The 27,437-nt window shown below is 38.4% G+C and overlaps 1 protein-coding gene across 1 annotated transcript; it reads left to right on the plus strand.

The window, feature by feature from the left end:
* Positions 1–616: 616 nt before the first annotated feature.
* Positions 617–24,336, plus strand: LOC148145130 (gametogenetin-binding protein 1-like). Its single transcript, XM_087973806.1, has 5 exons — positions 617–710; positions 6,613–6,707; positions 11,546–11,672; positions 19,761–19,900; positions 24,286–24,336. Exons 1-5 carry the CDS (start codon positions 617–619, stop codon positions 24,334–24,336), a joined length of 507 nt encoding a protein of 168 aa, XP_087829932.1.
* Positions 24,337–27,437: the final 3,101 nt, after the last annotated feature.

A 27,437-nucleotide genomic window follows, 5' to 3' on the forward strand; every position in this document is an offset into this window, starting at 1 on the left:
AGGTGCTATTCCAGTCCACTTAATTTAACATGTAACATTATGTTTGTGGCGTTATTCATAACAGCAATATTTTTGGAATGTTGATTTATTTTTATCTGTATGTAACAATATATTCAAGATGCAAGAGTGAGTAACTTTGCTGTTTTCTAGTGAGGACAATAAAAATTGTGATAAGTTTAAGGCTACAATAAGGATCGGACATCTGCTATCTAATGCTGAACCAAGTCTGTAGCTTTGTTAATTACATGTGTTAATATTGCATTGAAGAAGCAACATCACTGGCGGATGATGAAGGATTGGTTGTGAACAGTGTTCCAAGATTCTTCATTGCATATATTTTATAGATAAATAAAACTAATGGAATTATCCGTACATTACCATTAGAAAAATATTGATTGAATTACCTGCTTTTGTTTGGATATCCCATCTCTGTAAGCAAAAAGTCACAAATATAATTCTGACACTTTATAATTCTAAGGAGGTAAAATCCTTTGGAGAAACACGAAGTGACCTGACTTATCTTTGCTGTTTATATACCTCTGCACAATACAATATTACAACCATTTTTTTACGCATTACGTTGGACAGGTCGAACATGAACACCACTCTAAAGGTTATGTCTGTAGAAGAACAGAATGCATCTGTGAATTCAAACGAGTCCTTGTTAGATTATAGCAATGCAAAAGATGAGAGTGAATCTCTTTTGAAAGGTATGGAAGATTCTACAGTGACATGTGGGAAGACTGAAATTCTGTCATAAAACCACAGTTTTGAGCTAATTTTGATATTTACTCATAATTACTTCTCTAAAAATTATTTATTGTTTAACTTTTGATCTTGTGGTGTATTTACATTGTTTTCCTTTGCATTTTTTTTTGCCAATGTTTATTTGATATTACATGGTTAGGCAAATTCACAAACACAACATGCCATGATCCCAGGAACCTCTGAGAAAGTACATGAATGACATTCTTAAATAAAGTTCATTCTTGGGATATGAGTTTCTCTAGAAAGGTCAGTATTTATCATCCATTCCTAATTTGCCTTGAGAAAATAATGATAAATAAGTCCACGTGGGGAGGATCTTCCATTAGTGCCATGTTAGGATTTTATTTATGAGAGTAACTGGACAATCAGAACCTTTTTATGATCTGATTTGATATACCGTAGTCTTATAAAGAGTAGTATGCTTGGACGTATCATGGATAACAAAATAAGTGACAGGATTCCAGGACTGAACGAAAGTATTGAAAAAAATCATCTTGCAAACTTAAAGCAACAAGCAATAATAAAACACTGTAGATATAGAACATAGAACATAGAACATAGAAAAATACAGCGCAGTACAGGCCCTTTGGCCCTTGATGTTGCGCCGATCCAGCCCTCCTAACCCAAACTAGCCCACTATCCTCCATATGCCTATCTAATGCCCGTTTAAATGCCCATAAAGAGGGAGAGTTCACCACTGCTACTGGCAGGGCATTCCATGAACTCACGACTCGCTGAGTAAAGAATCTACCCCTAACATCTGTCCTATACCTACCACCCCTTAATTTAAAGCTATGCCCCCTCGTAATAGCTGACTCCATACATGGAAAAAGGTTCTCATGGTCAACCCTATCTAAACCCCTAATCATCTTGTACACCTCTGTCAAGTCACCCCTAAACCTTCTTTTCTCCAATGAAAACAGCCCCAAGTGCCTCAGCCTTTCTTCATACGATCTTCCTACCATACCAGGCAACATCCTGGTAAACCTCCTCTGCACCCTTTCCAGTGCCTCCACATCCTTCCTATAGTATGGTGACCGAAACTGCACACAATACTCCAGATGTGTCCGCACAGAGTCTTATACAACTGCAACATGACCTCAGGACTCCAGAACTCAATTCCTCTACCAATAAAAGCCAGTACGCCATATGCCTTCTTCACCGCACTATTTACCTGGGTGGCAACTTTCAGAGATCTGTGTACATGGACACCAAGATCCCTCTGCTCATCCACACTACCAAGTATCGACCATTAGCCCAGCACCCCATCTTTTTGTTATTCTTACCAAAGTGAATCACCTCACACTTACCTACATTGAACTCCATTTGCCACCTTTCTGCCCAGCTCTGCAGCTTATCTATATCCCGATGTAACCTGACACATCCTTCCTCACTGTCAACAACTCCACCGACTTTCGTATCATCCGCAAACTTGCTCACCCAACCTTCTAACCCCTCCTCCAGGTCATTTATAAAAATGACAAACAGCAATGGTCCCAAAACAGATCCTTGCGGAACACCGCTAGTAACTGCACTCCAAGATGAACCTTTACCATCAACTACTACCCTCTGTCTTCTTCCAGCCAGCCAACTCCTAATCCAAACCTCCAACTCACCCTCAATGCCATACCTCCGTATTCTTTGCAGTAGCCTACCATGGGGAACCTTATCAAACGCTTTACTAAAATCCATATACACCACATCTACCGTTTTACCCTCGTCTACCTCCTTAGTCACCTTCTCAAAGAATTCAATAAGGTTTGTGAGGCACGACCTGCCCTTCACAAAACCATGCTGACTATCCTTGATCACATTATTCCTATCCAGATGTTCATAAATCCTATCCCTTACAATTCTCTCTAAGACTTTGCCCACAACAGAAGTGAGACTCACCGGCCTATAGTTACTAGGGTTATCCCTACTCCCCTTCTTAAACAAGGGAACCACATTTGCTAACCTCCATTCTACTGGCACTATTCCTGTAGACAACGAGGACATAAAAATCAAGGCCAATGGCTCTGCAATCCCCTCCCTTGCTTCCCAGAGAATCCTAGGATAAATGCCATCAGGCCCAGGGGACTTATCTATTTTCACCCTGTTCACCTGTTCATATTGAACAGGTAAGAAACATATGAACTATATAAACAACTTAGACTTGAATATTCAGGATTAATTTGAATTAAAATGAGCTAACAGCCAAACCCCTGCGATTTCATTTTAAATGATTGATGTAAACAAGAAAGATCCCAAACAGACATTAGTAACACTGGTCACCAAATCTCACTGCAATATTGTCTCCTTTGGACAGAAATCCCATTCATCACTTTCAAAGATTTAGCCTTTGACAGGAAGGGATGGAGTGTACAGGCAAGAGTGTACCATCAAAGAGAATGGAAGTCATGCAGAGAATAGTAGTCAAAGAAATGGAATAACCTTAAATGCATGTGCAGAGCTAGATGAGTTTATGACACAGGAATAAACTACTTAGATCAAATTGCTAGTGTAGAGACATGAAGCATGATGTTCTCTTGCAGGAGGGGCAATAAATGGAAATATTAACTTAAGTTTGCTCAAGAGTAAAACTCTATAATTTCTCTCAATTTTGCAATTAAGTTTTGGCTTTGAAAGTCCATAGGTGACTTTCTGGACTCACCAGAAATTATGACACTTAAGTGGTCAATAAGTCACCACCAACTTTCAGCAAGCAAGAAAGATGGTTAGTTTAGGAAATCATGACAACTTACCTGCCAAGTTGGCATTTCTTCCAGTTGCCCCAGTCTGGCATACCTACCTCTCTCCATGACCTGGTGAAAAGAATTAAAAGACATATCTTCTCATCCCTGGATCCTGTAAGAGGTAGGCTTTGATCAATGAGCTTTCGCAATCTAGTATGGATGTGATACTTACTTTTATTCACCTGCAAGCTTTTAATGAGCAATATGAGCATGAGAACAAAATGTAAGTGAGCATTCAAACAAAAGAAATAGAAATGGGCTATTCTTCCCCAAGCCTGCCCTGCCATTTGACAAGATTGTAGCTGATCTGTCTCAGGCTTCAACTTTCCTCATAGCCTTCAACTCCCTGACATTTCAAAAAATGAACTACTTTCTCTTTAAATGTTTTCTGTGACCTAACCTCTACAACTCACTGGTGTAGAGAATTTGAAACATGCAATACCCACTGAGGGAAGAAATTCCTTTGTTTCTCAGTTTTAAATGAATGCCCGATAATTCTGTAACAATGTTCCCTTGTTCAAGATTTCCTCTCTTGTGGAAACATCTTATAAACATCTGTCTGTTAAACCGTCTCGAAATCTTACACATGTCTATAAGATCATCCTTCATACTTCTAAACTCCACTGAATAAAGGCCAAACCTGTTTAGTCGATCTTAATAAGTCAATCCCTTCAGGCCAAGAATCAACTCAGTGAATTCCTTTGAATAGTCTTCAATGCCAGCATATCCTTCTTTAAAATATGGGTTTAAAACTATATACAATACTAGGACCAGCCTTACCAACATCCTGTACAGTTCAAGCAAGACTTCCCTATTTTTACACTTTCAATAAAGGCCAGAAAGTCACCACCTCACACACTCAGGACTACACCTAAAATAAATATAGAAAATCACACCTGTGGTTGCAAAGTGATCCATTTCACCAAATAATTTTCCAGCATACATGACATTTTGGAAAAATAAGCAGATTAGAGAAAGAGCCCTGATTACAAAGGTTGAGATAAGGACATTAGTGAGACAGGAATAAAAACAGGAAGTGCTGGTGAATTTCAGCAGGTCTGGTGACATCTGTGGAGAGAGAAGCAAAATTAACATTTCAAGTCCAAAATGATTCTTCTTTGGAATTCAAAGTTAACGAGAAAGAATGTTGGCTCAGAAAGTCAGGAAATAGAATCTGTTTGGGTGATTGTTTGAAATAGCAATGTTAAAAAAAATTAGTCGGAGTAGTATATGGCCACCTAAAAGTAATTATTCTTTCGGCTGGAGCATCAAACAAGAAATTTTTGGACAATCCTTTCAAGGATTTTAATTTATTTTGTCCAAAGCATACTGTCATATCTATCCTTATGGCATCCATAATTGACTGATGTGTGCAATCTCCAGGAAGTTTTCTGAAAATGTTCCCCCAATTTGACTGTGCCATCTTTTCTATTAGCTATTATAAAATCTCTCATTTGGTTATTTTCAATTCTTATCATTTCAAAGAACAATGCGTTATAGTAGGTCACTATTTTGAAAGCAGATGCTTGAGCTTGCTGATAAGTTGTTTGGCATGAATCTTCAATATTTCCATAAAAGAAAATAAAAACTGCAAGCTTCTGGTGATCCTATTCCAAAACAGTAAAATAATGGAAAGGCAAATCAAGCACTGTGTCAGGAGAGAATGGTTTACATTACAGAATCATAGTCTTGGAGGAAATTTTCCAATCAGAATCAGAAATCTTATTTCCAATCCCAATTGGGCAAAAATCACAGCTACCTTTAGATTAATTCTCCTCTCAAATATCTGCCGAAGTATCGTAGCAAGAGGGGTGGAGTGGATCACAAAAGAACTTATGGCTCTTTTTTCAGGAGTACAGGCAATATCCTGTGATTTAAAGGTTTCAAAGCTATTGAGAGAAAGTCAATGTGTAAGGTAAGTGAGGGACTAGAATGCAGGTGGGAAGGGGGTAGAGATGCTAGGATGGCAGGTTGGTGAGAAGGGCAGGGATGTAATCTGCCAGATAGATGAGGGTTAGTGTGATAGGTGGTGGTAGGGGTGGTAGGGTGGCATGCTCATGACAGAGGGAAGTTGCCAGGTGGGTGAGGGGTTAGGGTGATTGTGTTAGAGTGCTGTGGGTGAGGAAACCTGGGTGTACAGCATGCAGTAGGAGAGGTGGATATAGCAATAATCTGGTGAGTTGGTAAGGTGCAAGGTGGATAATGGGCTAGAGTGATATGTGGATGAGGAAGTAAGATAGCATGTGGGTAGGGGTCTGGGGGGCAGGTGATTAAGAGGTTAAGTTGTTAACTAAGTTGATTAGTGCAAAGGATTTAAGTCAGTGACTGGTATCATATCTAGAAGGGCCATGCTGGCTGGGGGCATAGTGTCAGGTCAGTGGTGGTATTGCACTGGGGGAGGTGAGTTTGGGTGGTTGGTTGTGGGGGTGGGTAGGTGTCAAGGTTTAAGGACTTTTTCGGAGGGTATCAGACACCAAATACTTACCTCAAAGACCTTTCAAATTCTTTGGCACAAAGTCAGCTGTATCGGGATTTCAACATGTTCTCAACACTCAACTACAATTGGGATTTCTGGGCTAGACTACTGTAATAAACAACAATAGAGCATATTAATACACTAAAGGATGATCACTGATTGGGTAATTTGAATTGAGCCTCTCCTGGCTCGAAAATGATTTCACAAGATCATAGGTTCATACAGCTCAGAAAAGGCCCTTCAGCACAGTGAGTCTGCACTGATATAACTACCACTAAAAGTGCACTGATCCCAATTTCCTGCACTAGTCCTATATCCTTGAATGCTAAATTGAATTGAATTGTATTAGCTTTATTGTCACATATACTCAAATTAGTACAGTAAAAGGTTTAAAAGTTGCCACTGATGGTGCCACCTAAGGTACAAAGTAAAGATTTTAAAATAGAAGCTGAGGCCATGCCGAGCTGGGGGACCATCATGCCAGTGCTCATCTAAATATTTTTTACAGGTTGTAAGGTTTCTGGCCTCTATTACCTGCCCAGTCTTGGAGGGATTTTTTTTTAAGAGAACAATGGGAAATAAACATTTTTCAGAAATGGATTAAAATCCAACTAAGTTTTTTTTGACTTACAGATCAATCAAAGGAGAACAACCTAAAACTGTCATTCTCACCATGGAGCAAGCTGTTGAATATGTACAGCAAGATGAAAAAGTCTCCCATTCCAAAAGTAGGTGTGCTTTTTTTCCCAATGATAGTTTTCAGAATCCTTGTTTTATCCAGCAATCTATACGAGAATGTACGAAGCATCTTGAAATTAAAAGAGTATTTGACCAAGGAGTCCTATGAAAATTGATAGCAAAATAGGAAAGCTGGTACCAAACGGTGTAAAAGAAGATAGTTGTCATAGCTGGGGATCAATTATTTCAACCCCAGGGAATTGCTGTAAGAGTTGCTTAGGGTCAATATTTTCTAATCAACCTGCTAAGATGTGTTATTACACACCTCTGGAGCAGGTTGGGACTTAAACCTAGGTGGGACTTAAACCTATGTGTGCTGATCCAGAAGTGAAGACATTACCACCATGATGCAAGAACCCCTTTGTTCCTTAGGGTAGTGTCCTAGGCTCAGTTATCTTCACCTGTTTCATCAATGATCATCTCTTCATACTATGGTCAGAAGTGGGGCTTTTCACTGATATTTGTATAATCTGCAGTACAATTTATACTTCAGGAGAATATTCCTGGGAGTATGTCCAGGAAAAATATTTGGGTGGAACTGAGAAATAATAGAGATGATTGCCTTACTGGAATTGTAGTTTGACCCCCAATAATAAGTGAGAAGTTGAGAGGCGAATTTGTAAGGAAATGTCAGTTATCTGTAAGAAGAATAGAGTGGTAACGGTAGAAAATTTTAGCTTTCCAAGTATAGACTGGGACTGCCCTAGTGTTAAGGGCTTGGGAGGAGTGGAATTTTTAAAGTGTGTACAAGAACATTTTCTGATTCAGTATGTGTGGATGTAGCTAGTAGAGAAGGAGCAAAACTTGACCTACTCTTGGGAAATAAGGCAGATTAGATAACTGAGGTGTCAGTGGGGGACTCCTTTGGGACCAATGATCATAATTCTATTAGCATCAAAATACTGATGGAAAAGATAGATTGGATCTAAAGGTTAGAATTCTAAATTGGAGGAAGGCTAATTTTGATGGTATTAGGCACGAACTTTCAAAAGTTGATTGGGGGAGGATATTCGCAGCTGGAAAGTGAGAATCCTTCGAAAATGAGATAATGAGAGTCCAGAGACAGTATGTCCCTGTTAGGGTGAAAGGCAAGGCTGATAGGTGTAGGGAATGCTGGATGACTAGAGAAATTGAGGTTTTGGTCAAGAAAAAGTAAGAAGCATATGTCAGGTATAGACAAAGGGTTCTCAGAAGAGAATAAAGGCAGTATACTTAAGAGGGAAATCAGGAGGACAAAAATGGAACATGAGATTGCTTTGGTAAATAGGGTGAAGGAGAATTCAAAGGGATTCTACAAATACGTTAAGGACGAAAAAGTAATTGGGAGACAATAGTGCCCCTTAAAGATCAGCAAGGCCACCTATGTGTGCAACCACAGGAGGAGAAAGTGAGGACTGCAGATGCTGGAGACCAGAGTTGAAAAGTGTGGTCTGGAAAAGCGCAGTAGGCCAGGCAGCACCCGAGGAGTTTCGGGCATAAGCCCTTCTTCAGGAGGGCTTATGCCCAAAACGTCGATTCTCCTACTCCTCGGATGCTGCCTGGCCTGCTGCGCTTTTTCCAGCACCACACTTCTCAACTCTGCAACCACAGGAGATCAGGGAGATACTAAATGAGTATTTTCATCAATGCTTACTGTGGAGAAGGATATGGTAGCTCGAGAACATGGAGAAATAAATAGCAATACCTTTAAAATGTCCATATTACAGAGGAGGAAGTTCTGAACATCTTAAAATGCGTAAAGATGGATACGTCCCCTGGACCTGATCAGGTGTACCTTAGAACTCTGTGGGAAGCTAGGGAAGTGATTGGTGGGCCCCTTGCTGAGATATTTGTATCATCGACAGCCACAGGTGAGGTGCCAGAAGACTTTCCAACTCACCACAGTCCTCTTCCAAACCCTCGCTGTGAGCTAGGGCTCAGGAGCTGAGAACGAAAGGGGGAAAATAGGCTATAGGTCAGACAAGTCGCATGAGTATCGGGTAGTGAATAGCGCTGGATAACTTAAGGCAGCAAAATCAATGCTGGCTCCAGAAGATCTGCAATAACCAGTTCAACTCTTGTCATAGAGCATACTGGTCAAAACTATCAAAGTGGCCCATTACAACAGTTCTATTTGGAGCTGGATTCATCTCCACAGTGATCTTTGCTACTTCAAAAGAGGGAAATCTCATGACTCTAAGTGCTCAACCCATGACCCCATTACGTGTCATGACCCAAAGTTTGGGAACCATTGCCCAAGAGCTTAACACCATCCAGGACCAAACAGTTGCAACACTGTGGACCACATATAAGATGCAGTGCAACAATTAGTCAAGTCTTCTTCCACAGCATCATCCAAACCTGCAATCTCTACCACTGAGAAGGATAGGGAAGCAGATGGTTACTAGTTTTGCCACATGCAAGTTCCCTTGCAAGTTACATACCATCCTGACTTGGAACTATATTGTCATTCTTTCACTGTTGCTTGGTCAAAGGATTAAAAGAAAATAATCACAGGATATTTACAGGAACAAAAGAGGCCATTCGGGCCTATTTGACCTCTGCCAGAGTAACTCAACTAGTCTCATTCTTCTACCCTTTTCTGTAAATCTTGCAAATATTGCTCTTTAACCTGCATTTATACAACTATATTAATGCAAGAAAACAACCAAGAGAACTTTACAAGTCAGAGAAAGCCTAAGATAGATGTGAAGAATGTAAATTGGGAAGATGAAATGTGTTATGCATATGATAGAGTTTTAGGAAGATGTTTAAAACAGGGTATTTTTCAAACAAGATAATTATTACACACTTTTACATATAAAAACTCATCACTCTGAACAAACCTTCCACAGTCTGGGGAGGTATCTGCAATGCATTTTCATTGTATAGGCACAAAACTGGAAGAAGTTAACCAGACAGTTACTGTTTTTATTTGTCAGATCTCAATCTCAGAATTAAATTTAAGAATAGACACAGTGTCTATACAATAACATCCATTACATGTTTCCCCATATAGTAACTCCTAAATACATATAACTTTCAGTTAAAGATTTTGCATTTGTTTTCATGGAATTCATTGCGTCTGTTATTTTGAGATTTCTAAACTCCAAGTTAACTGACTTGGTTAACTCCTAGTTAACTTTGTTGACAGCTTTAAGATTGTTCTGTCTCATTTACAGTCTTTGTCTTCCTCTTTACAGCCTTCCACTAACAGTATCTCTTTGGAATCAGCAGTCAGCCCACCATATGTAAATAAACAGTTGGAGTTAATTGAATTTAAAAAAAATAATATTAACTAATAAACTAATAAAAGCTAAGACACTAATATTATATTGCCCGTGCCATTACAGTTGACATGGCAATCAGATAAGAGTAAGCAGGCCATTATAAAATCCTTACAAGAAGAAAAGTGAGGGGAAAAGTTCTGCAATGTCAATCACTTCTTATCACTACTTAAAATTCTTCAAAGTTAAAAATCACACAACACCAGGTTATAGTCCAACCGATTTAATTGGAAGCACACTAGATTTCAGAGCGACACTCCTTCATCAGGTGATAGACTGAAGGAGCGTCGCTCCGAAAGCTAGTGTGCTTCCAATTAAACCGGTTGGGCTATAACCTGGTGTTGTGTGGTTTTTAACTTTGTACACCCCAGTCCAACACCGGCATCTCCAAATCATAAAATTCTTCAAGTTCATTCTTAGACCCATCAAGTCGATTGCTTATTCTACAGTCTATCAGGTCTTCACTAAATAGATGTAGCTAAGATTGGACATCTTTAAATCTTCCCTAATAAACCACCTTCTGGCCTGTGGGCTTGCCTTATTTCGTATGCAAGAAATGTTTGTAGGCCTTTGTGGTTCAGTTAGCATTAGCCCATCCTTTCCCTGACACTTAGTCTGTTTATTGACAATTCCATCTTGAACAGAATTTCAAAGCAAGTTGTAGGTTATTTCAACCACACCTTACAGAAAATTAATGAGGAAACAGCTGATGGAGGAGTGAGTAAGATTGTCTCAAGGGAAAGAGCACTCTTGAAAGCAGGAAAGCTGGGAAATTATAAGTCAATTAAAATAATAAATACCTTTGGACATTCAAAAGAGAAATATCTGAGAGCCACATGAAGCCAAAAGACAGAAATGTAAATTAGAAATGTAATCAATTATATTTTCAAGATTAGACTGAAAGCAGCAAAACAAGATTTTCATCAGTTTTTTTCTATGTTGCTTCATCTTATTGCTATTAGTGGAATTCTACTATAGCAATCTCAGTACTTCATTGCACTTCAAATTTCTTCATGGTAATGTTTCTAAATCAATTGGTAAACTCAAGTACAGTTCAGAAATTTAATTTATTACCCGTGTTGCTGAGGGAGTACTGCTTTGCTGGAAGTCTCACAATTTGGCAAAACGCTAAACTGAGGATGCATTCTCCGTGTTCAGATGGATTTGAAAAATACACAATTGAATATTCAATTGAATATGCTTTTAACTAACACCACCAAATGAATGTGATCACTTTTCTCCCTGCTGTTTGCAAAGCTTTGTTTTGTGTAAATTGACCAGCAGGTTTATTTATACAACAAAAAGAAATGAATTTGCAGCATATCATAGAGGGATTAATAGAGTTGGTAGGTGCTTTGTAAATTCAAGTCTTTATTTATGTAAAAGTCCTTTAATGCTCTTAAAATGCAAGCTGTATATTTACATGTGCTACACTTTGCTAATGATTCCTGTATGTTTTCTGTTTGTGATCATTACTTGCTACCATTGGTGGGTGACAGAAGGTGTACAATTTATTTCTTTTATACTAAACAAGTAATATTCCAATATAATTATCATTCCAGTTTCACAATAAAGAGAACTCACAGGAACTGCTAAAAGAAGATGGCCAACGAATTCAGCTGATCGTATACAGATGTAATGAATCAAATCCTCTAGTTTTCAGTCATTTTAGAACAACTGACTCTGTGGGTAAGATTAATGCATATTTAACTGTGAAAATAGTTTGATTATTGAAGTGTATTTCAAGGTCCATAGGCAAACAAGAAACATTAGTGCTGTAGGCTGTTGCAAAATTATTTCAGCCATGAACTGCAAAATACTAATTCTTATCCTTTTCAGATTTTCAGTTGTTATGAAGTTTCATAACGTCATTATCCAAAGAGGAAATAAAATGGATTTCAGTTTTTAGAGATGACTATTTTTTTCAGAAAGGTCAGAAAAATCTTTGAATTGAGTTGAAAACAGCACTTATAAGAAGTCATGAATTTCAGCTAAATGACAATCAAGCCACCCAGAAAGATAATTGCTACAGTGTTACTGAGTTGAATTTAATGACTGCTAGACAGAAAGGGAGAAGGATTCAGAGCAAGTTCTTGCAGGGGCAAGAAGCTCATAATAGCAGATGTCCTGTTTATTGCAGCCTCCACTAAGTCAGGGCTGGGAAAAAGTCCAGGAATGCTTACAAGTTAGAGAGTTGGCCAGAATCAGAGGCTATCAGAGCGTCAGAGAGGAAGGTCTCCAACAAGGCTATTAGTCATCTCCTATGTTAAGCAATAGTGAATTGAGTTAGCAGTTTCTTTCAGCTATCTCAGGGAGTAAGATTAACTGCAGAAAATAGAATCTGGTGAAAATGCAGAAATTTGCCAAAAGGAAACCAATTATAGCCATGCTAGCTGACCAAGAATGTTTAGTGAGGAGATAAGGGTGACTCTTCACTGAGGTATTGAGTGCCTTTAAGGGTATTGCTGGGATAAAGGGAAGGAATCATTCCTTCTGAAATTTGTAAATAGATCATTACTGTAGTTCTTGTCTAGTATATTATCATTCATAATTTTTTCTTGTGTAATAAACTTATATGATCTTTTGTTAGAAGTACATTGGTAATCTCTTGTGAACGTGTTCAGTGGCTGACCTCAACAGTATAAAGAACAATAAACATGATTGTCTCAGATTTCACTCTGGGATTTGAATTGTTCAGTATTACAATCAGCTGAGATCAAAATGTAGTAGCTTTTCTCTAAAAGAAAATGCATTGTTGTGATGCAGCTATTACCATCTCTTGAAATAATAAAAGCAATCTACAATATTAATAATTATAGCAGCATTCCTAATTATTTCTTCTGATCATGTCACACTTATTCTGATGGACCTCCAATGTTAAAAATATATTGTTTAAACTCTGCATTCTTAATTTGTTTCAACCATTACCTGTTACTATTCACATTGTTTTTTCTTTGTAAAGAGACATTGCCAACAGCATAGTGGTAATTTTATGCACTTGCATGATTCCAGGATAAAGATCATCTAATCCACACTCATCATTAGATGGTTTGTTAGGAATGTTTGACTGTAGCCAGTGGGCAGCTTGGAACCCTGAATCACAGTGACTCACATGCAAAGATGTCATCACATGTTCAATGCCAATTATTAAATTATTCAAGGGGAAAAACTTTGAGAGAAATATTTTCCATGAACACACATATTTGAAACTTTTGAAATTTTATATTTTCTAAATCAAATGCATTTGCCTAGGTTTCAGGGTGGTTCAACTAAAATGTATAGAGAATGAAAATAACTTGTAGATTGGAAGTTTATTTGCTATGAAGATCTACAAATACAACTGACAAATGGTCACTAACTGGAGAAAGCTGAAAATCAATTCCAGCCACTATTGTGATGATGATGTTGCTTTAACAAGGTTATTTTGGCCTTGGTTTTGTTTTTGAGAGGTGTTGTAAAGGAAAAGGTTCAGATATGTCTGGAAGTATCTACTTGAAAAGGTTTTAAAGCTTTTTTAAAAAAGAAAGACTTGTACAATGAAAGAGGAGTGACTCGTTCTCCCAGTTCACAGTTTTTGGTAATTTGGGTTAGTTTTATCTGGGGACCCAAAAAATGCTCCATGCTGATCCTTTCTCTCTCTCTGATATCTCTCCTGTAATAACTTGTGTTTCAATTTGCTTTTTTGCCAAAGGGTGTTTATGGAATGTTGCAGAAAATCAGAACAGCTCTCTGTTAAGTTGCATTTTTGTGTTAAGTTAAAAATCACACACAACAGGTTATAGTTCAACAAGTTTAATTGGAAACACTAGTTTTCGGAGTGCAGCTCCTTCATAAGATGGTTGTGGAGTACACAATTATGTGCTGTTGTCTATGTCACAGGAGGTGAACGCCTTCAACACATTATCTGGGCTGGCACCAAAAGTTAACCTGGGAATGTAAATATTTAAAGAAGTTTTGTAATTTACATATGAAAGAAGTGAAACTAACATGGTCATTCTAACAGATGAGAGACTTAACAAACAATAAGGTATTTTTCAATGTATAATTTCAGTTACATCACACTGTAAACTTTTGCTATAAATTCTGTGTCGTACAATTGTGTACACCACAACCACCTGATGAAAGAGCAGCGCTCCGAAAGCGAGTGCTTCCAATTAAACCTGTTCGACTATAACCTGGTGTTGTGTAATCTTTAACTTTGTACACCCCAGTCCAACATCGGCATCTCCAAATCATTTTTGTGTTGACTAGGTTTTCAGATAAGCTATGTTATTGTATATTATGTTTGTGTGTTAATAAATTCTGTTTTGTTTAAAACTGAGTGGTTGGGCTAGCTGCATCACTCCTGGAATATTCACTGTACATCTGCTGAAAACAACAAGAAAAGTTAGGGTCTGGGCTACCTTCGGGAAATGTTTTGAGGGTGTTTGACCTTGTCCATAACACTGTAAACAGCGGTTCAATTTTTTTTATTGTTCTTTTCGTTTGAATGATGAAATGGTGTTGAAGCAGCTAATTTTTATTTGATGATGGGATGTGGATGATGCTAGCAAGGGCACATTTATTCTCATCTCAGTTGATATGAGACCTGGCCTTTTCTTGATCAACTACAAAGTTTCTAGCAGTTAATTACTGCTTTCTAATTGAACGGCTTTCAAGGCCATTTCAAAGGGAATAAGAATCTGCTTCATATCCAAAGGCTAGAGTCATGTCACAGCTAAATTGGGGAGGGGTGGCACATTTTTTCAATTGAAGGGCATTAATGTGTCAATTGAGCTTCTATAATAAATCTGTACCTAACCCAGAGATTATCTAGCTGTTAGTCCATAACATAGCCACCATGCATGAGTACTCATTTTTAAATTCAAAGAGACCTGGAGGTCTTCGTATATTTGACCTCCAAATACAGAATAGCAATCAATGCAATGATAAGTTATACAGCCAGAACTTTGGAACTCAGGTCAGAAATCAAAATGGAACTCTTCAGTATGCTGGTTGGTCCATGTCTTGAGTATGAGTCCAGTTCTGGCTATTGAGTCATAAAGAAGGCACTTAAATAACACTTAGGCAGTGGTGTAAGTTGTCAGAAAGTTTGCAGCCTTGAAATGAAGGATCTGAAGGGTGATCATATAAAGTTACAGTATATAAGGCATAAAATATAGCAGAAAAGGCACATGTCACAAATTAGTCTACTTTTAATTGTACGAGTGGAAAAATATGACACAGGTCCAAGGGAGAATTGAGCAATATTAGTAAGAAATGCTTCTTTATGCAAAAACTGATGTATATGTAGAATTGGTATTCACAGAGAATATTTAATCTCTTAATATAATTTCTAAGGCAATTGCATGCTGCAGTGGCGTGGGTGGGTGTCAGGTAGATATTCAAGTTTTTTTCTGTAGGGATCAACTGAGATAGTTGCATGTTCTTCATCATCTGCAATGCTATTGCAGCCTTGTGAAGTAGCTGAGCACATTTTCATCTTGACCACCTTTTGTCATTATCTGGCAGGAGAATTGCTTACCATTGGCCTACTTTCTTTTGAAGTTTGCACTTGGTATCCTGGGAGCCACCATATATCCTTGAGAACTTATGCGTTCCTACTGTCAGATGCCTCACAAGGCTGAATTCTGGGAGTCAAGGGCTAGCCATTTTGATCATGGCTGATGACTCCATTATGCTATCCACTGACTGAGGCTAAGCATGAATGCACTGCAACCCATTCTTTAACCAGTGCCATGGAGGAACGGACAGTAGGCCTCCTAAAGACACAATTTGGCTGCTTAGACTGGTCTCATAGGGACTTGTAGTGCTCTCCAAACAGACTGTGTGCATATTTCTGTCATGCTCACTCCATGAACAACTACAGCAGCCAAAGAGGAGATGTGATGGATGCTCATAAACTGGGCGAGCTACAACAGTTTTCCTAGGTGAAATATGAGGACAATCGAGCAGGAGGAACATCACCTTATGTACGATAGAACACAACTGGATTGGCGCTACGAGCCAGAAAGGACTTAATTGACACACATTTCCAGTAGATGAAAGATAGAAGAGTACATGAAAACATCGAAAATAGGAGCAGGAGAAGGCCATTTTGTCCTTCAAGCCTGCTGTATAAACAATATGACCATGGCAGATCATCCAACTCACAATCCTGTCCCTGCCTTCTCCCCGTGCCCTTTAATCCCTTTAGCACTCAGAACTATAATTTCTTCTTGAAAACATTCCATGTTTTGGTCTCAACCGCTTTCTGTGGCAGAGAGCCCCATAGGCTCACTGCTCTCTGGGTGAAGAAATTTCTCTTCATCTCAGTCCTAAATGCCCTCCCTTGTATCCTTAGAGTGTGATCTTGATTTTGGACTCCACCGTCATCAGGAATATCCTTCCTTTGTTTATGCTGTCTACTTGTGTTAGAACTTTATAGGCTTTATGTGCTCCTCCCTCACTTTTTTAAATCCCAGTGAATATAGTCCTAACCAATCCAGTTTCTCTTCATATGTGAGTTCTGCCATCCCAGGAATCAGTCTGGTGAACCGTCATTGCACTCCAGCCATAACCAGAATATCCTTCCTTATAGCTGGGTGCAGTGATCATCCATTGGTTGTAAAATGGTTGGTTGGTGTTTGACATGTTCACATGTTCCGACAAGCAAATGTATCTCCTATTTGTTTGTTTTTTGTTCACTTTGAATTTTTTGAGGCTACCGAAGGCTTCCTTGTTTGTGCTAGTCCCACTTTAATGATGATAAGATTGGGTAAAGAATAACAATGACTTAGGGAGGGCTGTAAGTTTTGATCAGTTCTGGAGAAGGGTCACTGGACTCGAAACATTATTTCTGCTATCTCCCCACAGATCTGCTGAGTTTCTCCAGCAACTTCTATTTTTGTAAATTTGGATGTGGCTAAGGACATGTAAGCTCTGCGGCCTGATGCTTAAACAGCAATACATGCAGGAATGTGTAGTGTCATGTGCAAAGAAATGTCAGCCATGACATTGTGTCAAGTGAGTGCCATGGATTCACAGATGCCAGCTTTAAAATCAAAGTTTTATTTCATATTTTCATGTTTCAATTTCCATAAAAACATTGTAGTAGCTGTTTTGTTCAAGAATCTAAAAGGCTTGAATCACCTTTTTTGAAAGGATATTTTAAAAATTGATTCTTGTGTTTTTATTTTACAGTAGCAATGATTTAAAAAGTACGTACAAACAAGTGGAAGAGTTTAATAAATAGTCAAAGGTTTGAAAAACTGCTTGTATTGAGAGTCATTTTTGTTCTGTGTTTTCTTTGTTGTTGCTTCCAGTTAAATTATGTCTCGTTAATGTTGAGGATGGATGTTCCTGGGGGGATTCTAAATGGACTGCATGATTTAAATGAAGAGGAGGAGTTGGTGATGGGCAGCAAATGCAAATGCAGCAACACCTGCGGAATTCTAGCTCCCCCATCATTACCGCAGGTGTCACTTTTATGTCACCTTCTGAACATATCCAGAATAGAGCTGTTCTTACTGTGGTCAGGAAAAGAAGTCTGCTCGAGAATTGCACTACCTTCAATAGATTTGGTGATCTACAAATATTTGTGTGGAGCTGTCCTTAGAATCCATATTATTTGAAACAGATGAAATGCTGAGGAAATGTCTGTCACTGTATAAGTTCTGAGGTGCAGTGGTAATGTCCCTATCTCTAGCCAGAAGGTCTGGGTTCAAGTTACATCTGCCATGGAGATGTGTCCTAGTATGTCTAAACAGGTTGATTAAAATATAACTTAAAAGGGCTATTTTCTGCAACATCTGCTGCTGACTCCATTGAGAATTCCTTTTCCAAAGAACAAAGGAGTGCTTCTAGGCAGTAGTTTGCTGACCTTTGGTGACCTTCTCAATCTGCAAGATAATTGTGTTATGTTGCTTTGTTGCAATAAAAATGTCAGTTTAATAGGACGGTAGTTGTTTGAAACCTTTTTAATTGCACATAACTTACCAGCTTATATTTCTGCTATGCTTGATGGATTTCATAAGAGTTTTCCTCTTGAGACCAGCAAAATCCATCCTTCTTTATAATCAGCTTTAAGGTTAATGCGCTAACCTGTTTGCAGATCTTTAGTGTTGCATTCTGAACATCAAGCATTTATTTAACAACACATCACATCACACCACTTCCCCATCATGTACATTATGCAGCAAGTTTCAAATGTTCAACTTAAAAGGAAGCAGCTTTTCCCTACATTTCTTTGTATTGTTGTGAGCAATTGTTCAACTTCTCTCCACTAATATAATGTTATCATTGAAGGCGCAATGCAACCAATCTAAAAACTACTGCCTGAATGGAACTTGGAGCTCTCCGGTCAAGATTCCCATGGGCCAAGCTTCCTGCAATGACTTCCTTCATCATATTCTTCATTGTCTGGAAATGTATTCAAATTAGAAGCAGGGACTTGCATTTCCAAATTTGACTTTGAGCACCATAGCCATTGACAATTTTAACTGATTTTGTCACTTCCTCAAATGTGATTAGATTAGATTACTTACAGTGTGGAAACAGGCCCTTCGGCCCAACAAGTCCACACCGACCCACCGAAGCGCAACCCACCCAGACCCACTCCCCCACATTTACCCCGGCCCCTAACACTATGGGCAACTTAGCATAGCCAATTCACCTAACCTGCACATTTTTGGACTGTGGGAGGAAACCGGAGCACCCAGAGGAAACCCACGCAGACACAGGGAGAATGTGCAAACTCCACACAGTCAGTCGCCTGAGGCGGGAATTGAACCCGTGTCTCTGGTGCTGTGAGGCAGCAGTGCTAACCACTGTGCCACCGTGCCGCCCACAAGAGACCCATGTGAGGGTCTCTTGTTCATATGAAACTAGAAATCTGAAATACAATACATCTTTGACACATAGCAAGTGCACTGATTAGTTGAGTTGTAACTTTCAACTGTCATGAAAGATTAAGTATGAATAAACAATAAAGAATGAAAGCAACAAGCCACCCAGCTTAAACTATGGCTGCAAGAGTAAGTCATAGGTTAAAAATTCTATGGTGTGTACATGAATTTCTCTCTCTCCAAAGTTTGCCCATCATCTACAAGGCACAATTTGTGAATGTGATGCCATAGTCTCCACTTACATCAGTGAAGGTCTTTCAACAACCAAAAAGCTTGACACCAACCAGGACATAGCAGCCTGCCTGACTGACACCCACCACTACCATCAACATTCACTCCATTCACCATTGGTGAACAGTGGAAGCAGTACTATCTACAAGTTGTGCTCCACTAACTTCCAAAACTCCTTCAGCAGCACTTCTCCAGCTTGTGACCTCAACCACCTAGAAGGACAATGGCATCAGTTCATGGGAACAATGCCTACAAATTTTCTTCCAAGCCACACATCATCTTAACTTGGAATTACATCGTTTTTCGTTCACTGCAGCTGGGTCAGAATTCTGGAGTTGCCTTCCTAACAATAACATGGGTAACCCTATAACCAAGGATCACAGAGATTCAAGAAGGCAGTTCACCACTTCCTTTTCAAGGGCAAATAGGAATAAACAATAAATGCCACACCACATGAAACCAAAACCATTGATTTATTAGCTTTATAAAATGTATTGTCTATTTCCTAAATTTAATTTTTTGAGAGATAAACATTGATGTCATTTCATCATTAACCAACTCAGAAATAAGAAAGATGATTACAGTGTCTAAACAGGTAATTTTTGTAAAATGGAACTCAATTCCCCCTGATTACATGTGACATTATAATATGTTTGAACAGGTTTTGTTGAAATGGAGATAAAGAAAATGCTTGATGTTCAGAATGAGGTTCGGCTGTGGAAGAAAGGTTTGAATGATGAGACCAGCCTGCTCCAAAGGTCAGATTCAACACTGAAAGATGCCGGTATCCTCCGTGAACAGGTATTGGAGAGAATTGCCACATTGTCGATACTGTCAACTCAAAATATTTTCTAAAATACTTGTTTAAAGATATAATGACACCACTACATCACCAATGTTAAATCCATAATAAAAACTATAATGACAAAATATAAATTTGAAATATTATTCACAAAATCTGAACTTGAACTGAGACTCCAGCACACTCTGGGTCGAGTCATGCCTTGGTAATGAGTGCTTGATCAAGTTGAGTTTTAATTTACAAGTTTATTATTTTGAAAAAACAATGGAACTCATCTCACCAGGAATTTTCTTAGTGTAGTGTGATCCACAGTAATGCAAAGTTTGTAGGGATTGTTTATTTTTAGAGTTACCAATTATCCTTCTTATGTGTGAATAGAGCAGAGAATCTAGTCTGAGATTAGAATATCTATCCAATCTGAATAATCAATGCTGATGATGCATTACTTTTTTTTTGGTTGAAGCACATAAATGTCTTTGAGCAGTTGTAAATCTGCAAGAAAAGAAATAATCTCTCAAACCCTTTGGAACCAAACCCCTTAAAAAGTGATGATATATACTTAAACAAAAATAATAATGTCTACCCTGATACAGGCTCTTTAATGGAAATTTATCTCTAAATTACGGGAAATTGGTGAAGCTGATGTTTAATCCCATAAAGAGGCACAAAGCAGTGCTTGTGATCAAGAATAATTGCCTGGTTTCCCCTTTGCCAACATTTCAAGCTTCCTCCATCCAGACCAGGTTGTTGCAGTTGGATTCCAGGCCTTCTGGCTCCAGCACTGTTTGAGATGGCCCTACAAAACCAGCTACACTCTATTTTATCAGACATGTTTCAGCCACAAGGGTTACACCTCAAAAGAACACAAGTGGAGAGACATGGAAGAAAGGTAGCATTCATTATCTCATTGTTGAGCTTATAATACTTCTTGTTGTTTATATGTTTTGTGTTGTCATGAAGAAGGCACTGAGATAGTCAATGATAAAACATTAGGAGTGTTGGAATTTGAGTGAATAGAGAGGTGTGGTTGAAGTTGTTTGTGTTGCTGATGAATTATTTGATCCTCCAGAGATTGGGTGGTAAGCGGTTGTCTATGTTACATTGTTCCTTCTTTTTTTGTGGTCTTCCACATTACACTTCCCCTTCCTTTAGTTCCTTATTATTCTCCTCTGTCTAATACTTCTGCTCCTCAGCTTCTGTCCTAATAGATGATGATGAAAGTTGTTTCTTTGTAAAGGCCAGTTTGCAGGACATGCAGCATGTAACTACAAATCTTGGTGCACATTTAGTTAAGTGTCGTAAGACTCCTCCAGTGACAAGACAGCAAAAAGATTTCTTGAGGACGCTGATGTTGTGCTACAATAATGCTCAAATTGGCAGAATGGTTCTTGTAGACCTACTGCGCATATACACCAAAGTTCAAGATTACAGACCAATGTCATGGAGGGACAACCCTCTTTGCTTGGTAGCTAGGCTTTGAATTGTCAGAGTAGGAGTAACAGATGTCTAAGAGGACTACAGAGAATGAAGAAATCTCATCTACTGCCAGAGTAATGGGCATTCAGCTGCATGGTCAGTTGCCTGGTTGTACACTAACTACACATGCGGGAGGGAATACTTTTCATCCTCTGAAAATGACCAAGTTCATGTGAAGTGAGGGCAAGGCAATGCACATGTCATTAATGCCCTTCTGCATCACAAGAAACCTGCAATCAAAGACACTTGAAATGAAGACATTACAAGTGTGCGTCTTCACTGAAACTGAGATGAGAATTGCTCATAAAGACCCTGAGCAAATATAACCGCCATTGAAAGTCCTTCTTTCCCCTTGTCCTTTAAATTTTAGCAGTTTGTCCTCTGTGTGTTTTTTTATCATTCATGTGACTACACTCAATTCCCAGAGGAAAGTACAACAGGCCTCTCGAGTCTCAAAAAAAGCTTTTTGGAGCACAAGGTTTTCAGGGAACAGAGAAAGTACTTCAGCACCCTAGATCACACGCTGGAAACTATTGTCATGATTCCAAATGATACTGCCAAGCTTATGTTACAGACTGGTTCAGGATCAGTAGAGGCATAGTCATAGAGTCATTGAGTCATATAGCACAGAAACAGACCCTTTGGTCCAATTTATTCATGCCAATTATAATCCCAGATTAAACTAATCCCACCTGCATATATATCTATACATATATCCCTCCAAATATTTCTCATTCAAATACTTATCTAATGTCTTTCAAATGTTGTAACTGTACCTGCATCCACCACTTCCTCTGGAAATTCATTCCACACATGAACCACACTCTGTGTAATAAAATTACCCCTCATGTTGTTTGAAATCTTTCTCCTCTCACATTAAACATATGCACCGTAGTTTTGAAATCCCCCACCCTAGGGAAAAGACACCTACTATTCACCTTACCTATCCCCTCATTATTTTATAAACCTCGATAAGGTCACCTCTCAATCTCCTACAGTCCAGTGAAAAAGGTCCCAGCCTTGGAGACTGAGGGGTCATCTTATAGAGGTTTATAAAATCATGAGGGGTATGGACAGAGTAAATACACAAGGTCTTTTCCCAAGGGTGGGGGAGTCTAGAACTAGAGGGCATAGATTTAGGAGGGGAAGGGAAAGATATAAAAGGGACCTAAGGGGTAAGCATTTCATGCAGAGGGTGGTACATGTATGGAATGAGCTGCCAGAGGAAGTGGTGGAGGCTGGTACAATTGCAACATTTAAAAGGCATCTAGATGGCTATATGAATAGGAATAGTTTAGTGGAATATGGGGCAAGTGCTGGCAAATGGGACTCGATTAATTTAGGATATCTAGTCAGTATGGATGTGTTGGACCGAAGGGTGTGTTTCCATGCTGTGCATCTCTATGAATCTATCCAGCCTCTCTTTATAACTCAAACTCTCCATTCCTGGCAACATCCTGGTAAATTTCTGATGAACTCTCTCTTTGGATGTATAAATAGATGAAATTCAAAATCTCAGCTTCTTACCATGAGAATAAAATACCAAGATTTCACAACTGTTTTAAAGAAATGAGGTACAAGGTTAGAAAAGCCATTTGGATATAGAACTGGCTCAAAGGTAGAAGTCAGAGGGTGGTGGTGGAGGGTTGTTTTTCAGACTGGAGGCCTGTGACCAGTGGAGTGTCACAAGGATCAGTGCTGGATTCTCTACTTTCCATGGGTGTGATCCTTGCCAAAAAGGCTTACTGTTCCAGATCTCTCTCAGACTTGCTCCCAAGCCCAGTCGCCTTTTACAGCTGATTTGTTGTATCCCACTATTTTGGCCAGGATTTCCTCCAGCAATTGAACACAGGCACAGTTCTAGCTTCTTCGCAATGCTGTGGCTAACCCCTAATTGCCTCCCACCTACTCAATCTCTTCTCGTAAGACAGCATTTCACTGGGCTTCACAAGGCTGCATTCCAGCATCTAATTAAACAATTTGATACAGATATTCCAACTGTGGTCAGAAATCCTATCTCAATCTCAAATTGCATTAAAACATAGCCAATTAACTTTAGATGATGACTGCACTGGAGATTCCTGGACAGGGGCCTTCTGAACAAATCTGTTCAGAACTACTTGAATGCACAATGAGGAACAAATCTTAGGAGGAACCATGTCCCCTTTGCCAGCAGTCAGTGCGACATATTCTGTAATATTCAGCAGCACAGCCAGCCACGTTAACAGCTCTTGCGAAAGTGTAAGTATGTAGGAAGCATGAGGTTAGACTGGCAGTTGGTTAAATTGTTAGAGTATCATCTAAGTAGGGTGCCAGGTATGTAGGATGCCAGGTGAGTCATGGAGTGCTTAGGGGTAGATCAGGGTTGAGAGAGTGGTATTGGGTCCAGTGACAGAGGCAGAGTCAGACCAGTGGGTCAAATTGGCTGGGCATGTTAGGTCCAAGAGTCATGAGTGAGAGTTGGCTATTCATTTTTTACGTTTTCTTGGGTAACTATTAAACTTAACAAGCTGAAACCTTGCAAATTTTCTGACTTTACTGGATTCTTCCAGATGCAATGGAATCTTCAATTTCTTGGAAACTACCACAGAATGCGCGATGTCTAAGATTTCACATGTTCCTATTGTGCTGCTTCAGCAACTCTCTGGCCAACAGAATATCTTGGTCATTAAGTCTTACCATGTATCCAATGACCAGAAATTAAAACAGGGCGTGGGAACATTGAATAGTCCAATTCACGTGTTAATCGTCTTTGAATCTCTGAATAAAACTATGATCGATACAAACTTTTTTTTTTAAATGCAAATTCTCAGTTGGTGGTATTTTAAATTTATTGTGGAGTATTTGAAACAGTGTCAGATGAGTTCTGGACAACTACATTCTGAAATGCTAATTTTAATTTCTTTAGGTTCTGCTGCTGGAGGAGAAGGACGTACATGAAAGCAGATCTTGGCACTAGGACAGGAATTCCAAACAATAAAATGTAAATTAATTATAAAAATCATTCCAATGTTAATAGTCAAGAGTAGATTGAAAGAATTTTGAGTTGATGAAAATGGGCCATTGTCTTGATTTTAACCTAATTTGCCTGGTGGAGAGGGGCAAGTGTGGGTTCAATGCCAGTTTCATATCTTCTTGACTTTAGTCAGTGGAGAATGAAATCAGATGATGTTTCATATACCCATCCAACCCATACTCACCCTGTTCTCACTGGGTTAATATAGAGGTTACAATTGGGGCTCTATCACTGAATCTTCTTAACTTCAAACAAATGCATGGACTACAATTGTCTCTTTTGAGTCTCAAACATTCCAGGTTAAAGCTCTGTTTGAAATCAAAAAAGTTTTACATTTTTCAAATTTGATATAACAAGACAGAATTATCCGAAAGATTTATACCTTTGGGAAAGGACCCCTCCTTTGAAGAATACTGTGATTTCCTGAAAGATAGATTGCTGTGAAAATACCTAGCTTCCAATTGACAATATGTATAGAATAGTTTACTGATTAATGGACATTAACAGGACTTGTTAGCAACTTCATTGTTTGAATAGGATACTGCCTTCCTTCTGTGAGGAACAGAAGTGTGTGGTCGAATGCTTCGATCGCCTTCTTATTGTTTTGCTGCTTATAGGACATTGTGAAATACTTCTATTTGCAGTTGTTAACTCTAAACTAACTAATTATACCATGGAATTTCTTGGCATACAAACTAGACATTCTCAACACCATTGTCTTTTAATATGCTGTGCATGTCATGTGTTTCCCATTTGCCAGTGTCTACAAAACAATGAGAAGTTTTTGTTTGATTTGAGTGACAATTGAAGCAAAGACAGAACCTGAGGCAATAGAAATCCCATGACTGTAATTGTTGAGAGTTTTTAATTAGCCTTCTCCTGAAAATATGGTTGTGCCAGTTTGTTCATTTATAAATGAAAACCTCCTTGGTGTAATTTTAGCCAAATTTTTCAGAAATTAAATCAATGTAGTCATTTAAGCATGTTTATGACTTAGTGAATGTGGAATAACAGATACCTTAGAGAGGGTAACATAGCTGTAATTAACTCTGCAGATCTCTCAGTTCTTCAGCAGTTCTACCTCCATTAGAGAGATCCCCAATTAGGGCGGCAGCATTTAATTTAAGGGAGATGTTAATGACAGCAGATAGCTATGCTTTGATGGCATTTATGAAAGGGTATAGATAATGGAGACCAATTGTAAAGCTCCATATTATAGCAAGGCTTGCTGGAGAGGATGTAATGTTTCTTTCATCCATTTTATGTATGTCTATCTGTACAAATATAGTATTTTGAGTGAAGTTTATAATTCCCTTGAACCAAGCTCTGAAGATTGATGGAACTTTATCGTATTTTTTATTATTTTGTTTTCCTAATAAGGGTCCTTGAATTATACATCAGTCCTTTGCTAAAAGATTGGACAAATGACATGTTTCCAGGATTGTCCTGATGCTTTCTTGCATAGTGATTCACTTACTTTAATTTTGATTAGGAATGTGTTAGTGTGGGGAGACAGAAACTGTATCCTGACAATCAAAATAATTATTTGCAACTTCCGATGGAAGTGTACTCTCTGCATCTTGGAGGGTTTTTTGTGAGCAAGTATATTAATGAAACATGTTGAAGTATTTAAGCAGTCATCTGTGCCAACATTTAAACACAACTTCAGGTCATTATAAAAAGACACATATTAAATGCTACAGTCATATTTAAATGTGGTGCAAAGATATATTCACTTTTGGATAATTAATGATGTATTAATGATGTGCCAATTGAAAATTATTATTATTTTGCACAGCCCTTTCATTCTGCATGGAACACTCAATTCTTCCTGTAAATCTCCTCAGTGAATAATTCTGTACAGCACTTATGAAAAGCATTAGTGCCTTCTACTGGCAGAAAGAAGCATTGCATAGTGGACGAGTCCTCTTCTGTTAAACTCAAAAAGCAAATGACAGGAGATTCACTGAAACTGAATAAAAATTACAAACACAACCAAAGTAAGTTGTGCTAATTGACATTCTATGATTGCAATTAGATGCTTAATACTTTAAACTACATGAAAACTACTTTCTTCAATTTAGCTAATCTTTCTATAAGTTTGAGCTGGTGGGTATTCAGATGTAGGTATCCAGTAATTACAATTAACTAGCACATTTATATTTTACAGGATTGAAGGACACTAAACAAAAAAAAGTTAAGACATTTGAGCTTATAAGCATTACAAGAGAATGGTTTTCAAACAATATGTTTTTATCTTTGTGATGTCCATTATCTTCAAACTATGTATTAATATTATTGAATTCTCTCTCAACATTTTGCTGAGAGATGTTAGTGGGTTTGTTATCCAAAATGTTTGGAAATCTGCTATTTCTACAATAAATGTGACTTTCACAATGTTGACCATATTTCCTTGTGTTTACTTTAACTGGTTTGAAAACATTCCTCCATTGATTTGATATCCCATAGAAATTCATAAGATTTTATTTGAGGAAATAGAACTTTATTGAAGGAAATTTTGTGTGTACCTCTTGTATGTTACCTTTCAACATGTTTGTATGTGATCTGTGCCAGAATCCCTATAAATCACTAGCCTGTTGAACTATTATTGACCTGAGTCATAACCCTGAACAATTAATAACAATCATAATAATATTGCCTATCGTGCACATGATGTTTTACATAACATGTGGTTTGCCAACCGCTGTGTGTTTGAAAAACTATTGTTTTCTACATAAGATGCATTTAGCTTCAAATGGATGAGTTTGTGCATTGTCAACATAAGTCGCTCTTGTGAATGTTATGTATAGTTTATGTTGTTTTGAATGACTGAAACCAGTACGGGAAGATAATTACTTCTTTACAAATTTTTCTGCCCATCCCACCCTCCATAATGTTAATGTTCATCGAGTAGTAAAGTCAATTACGACACAGAAGATTATTTAACCCATTCAGTATATACTAGCTCCCAGCAGAGCAATCCAATTGTCCCTTTCCTTCACTTTATCCCTCTGGCTGTTCAGTTTATTTCCTTCAAGTATCCA

The sequence above is a fragment of the Chiloscyllium plagiosum genome, unplaced genomic scaffold (genome assembly GCF_037043375.1).
Source record: "Chiloscyllium plagiosum isolate Xiang-an unplaced genomic scaffold, Cpla_swu_hap1 HiC_scaffold_26, whole genome shotgun sequence".
Lineage (NCBI taxonomy): Eukaryota > Metazoa > Chordata > Chondrichthyes > Orectolobiformes > Hemiscylliidae > Chiloscyllium > Chiloscyllium plagiosum.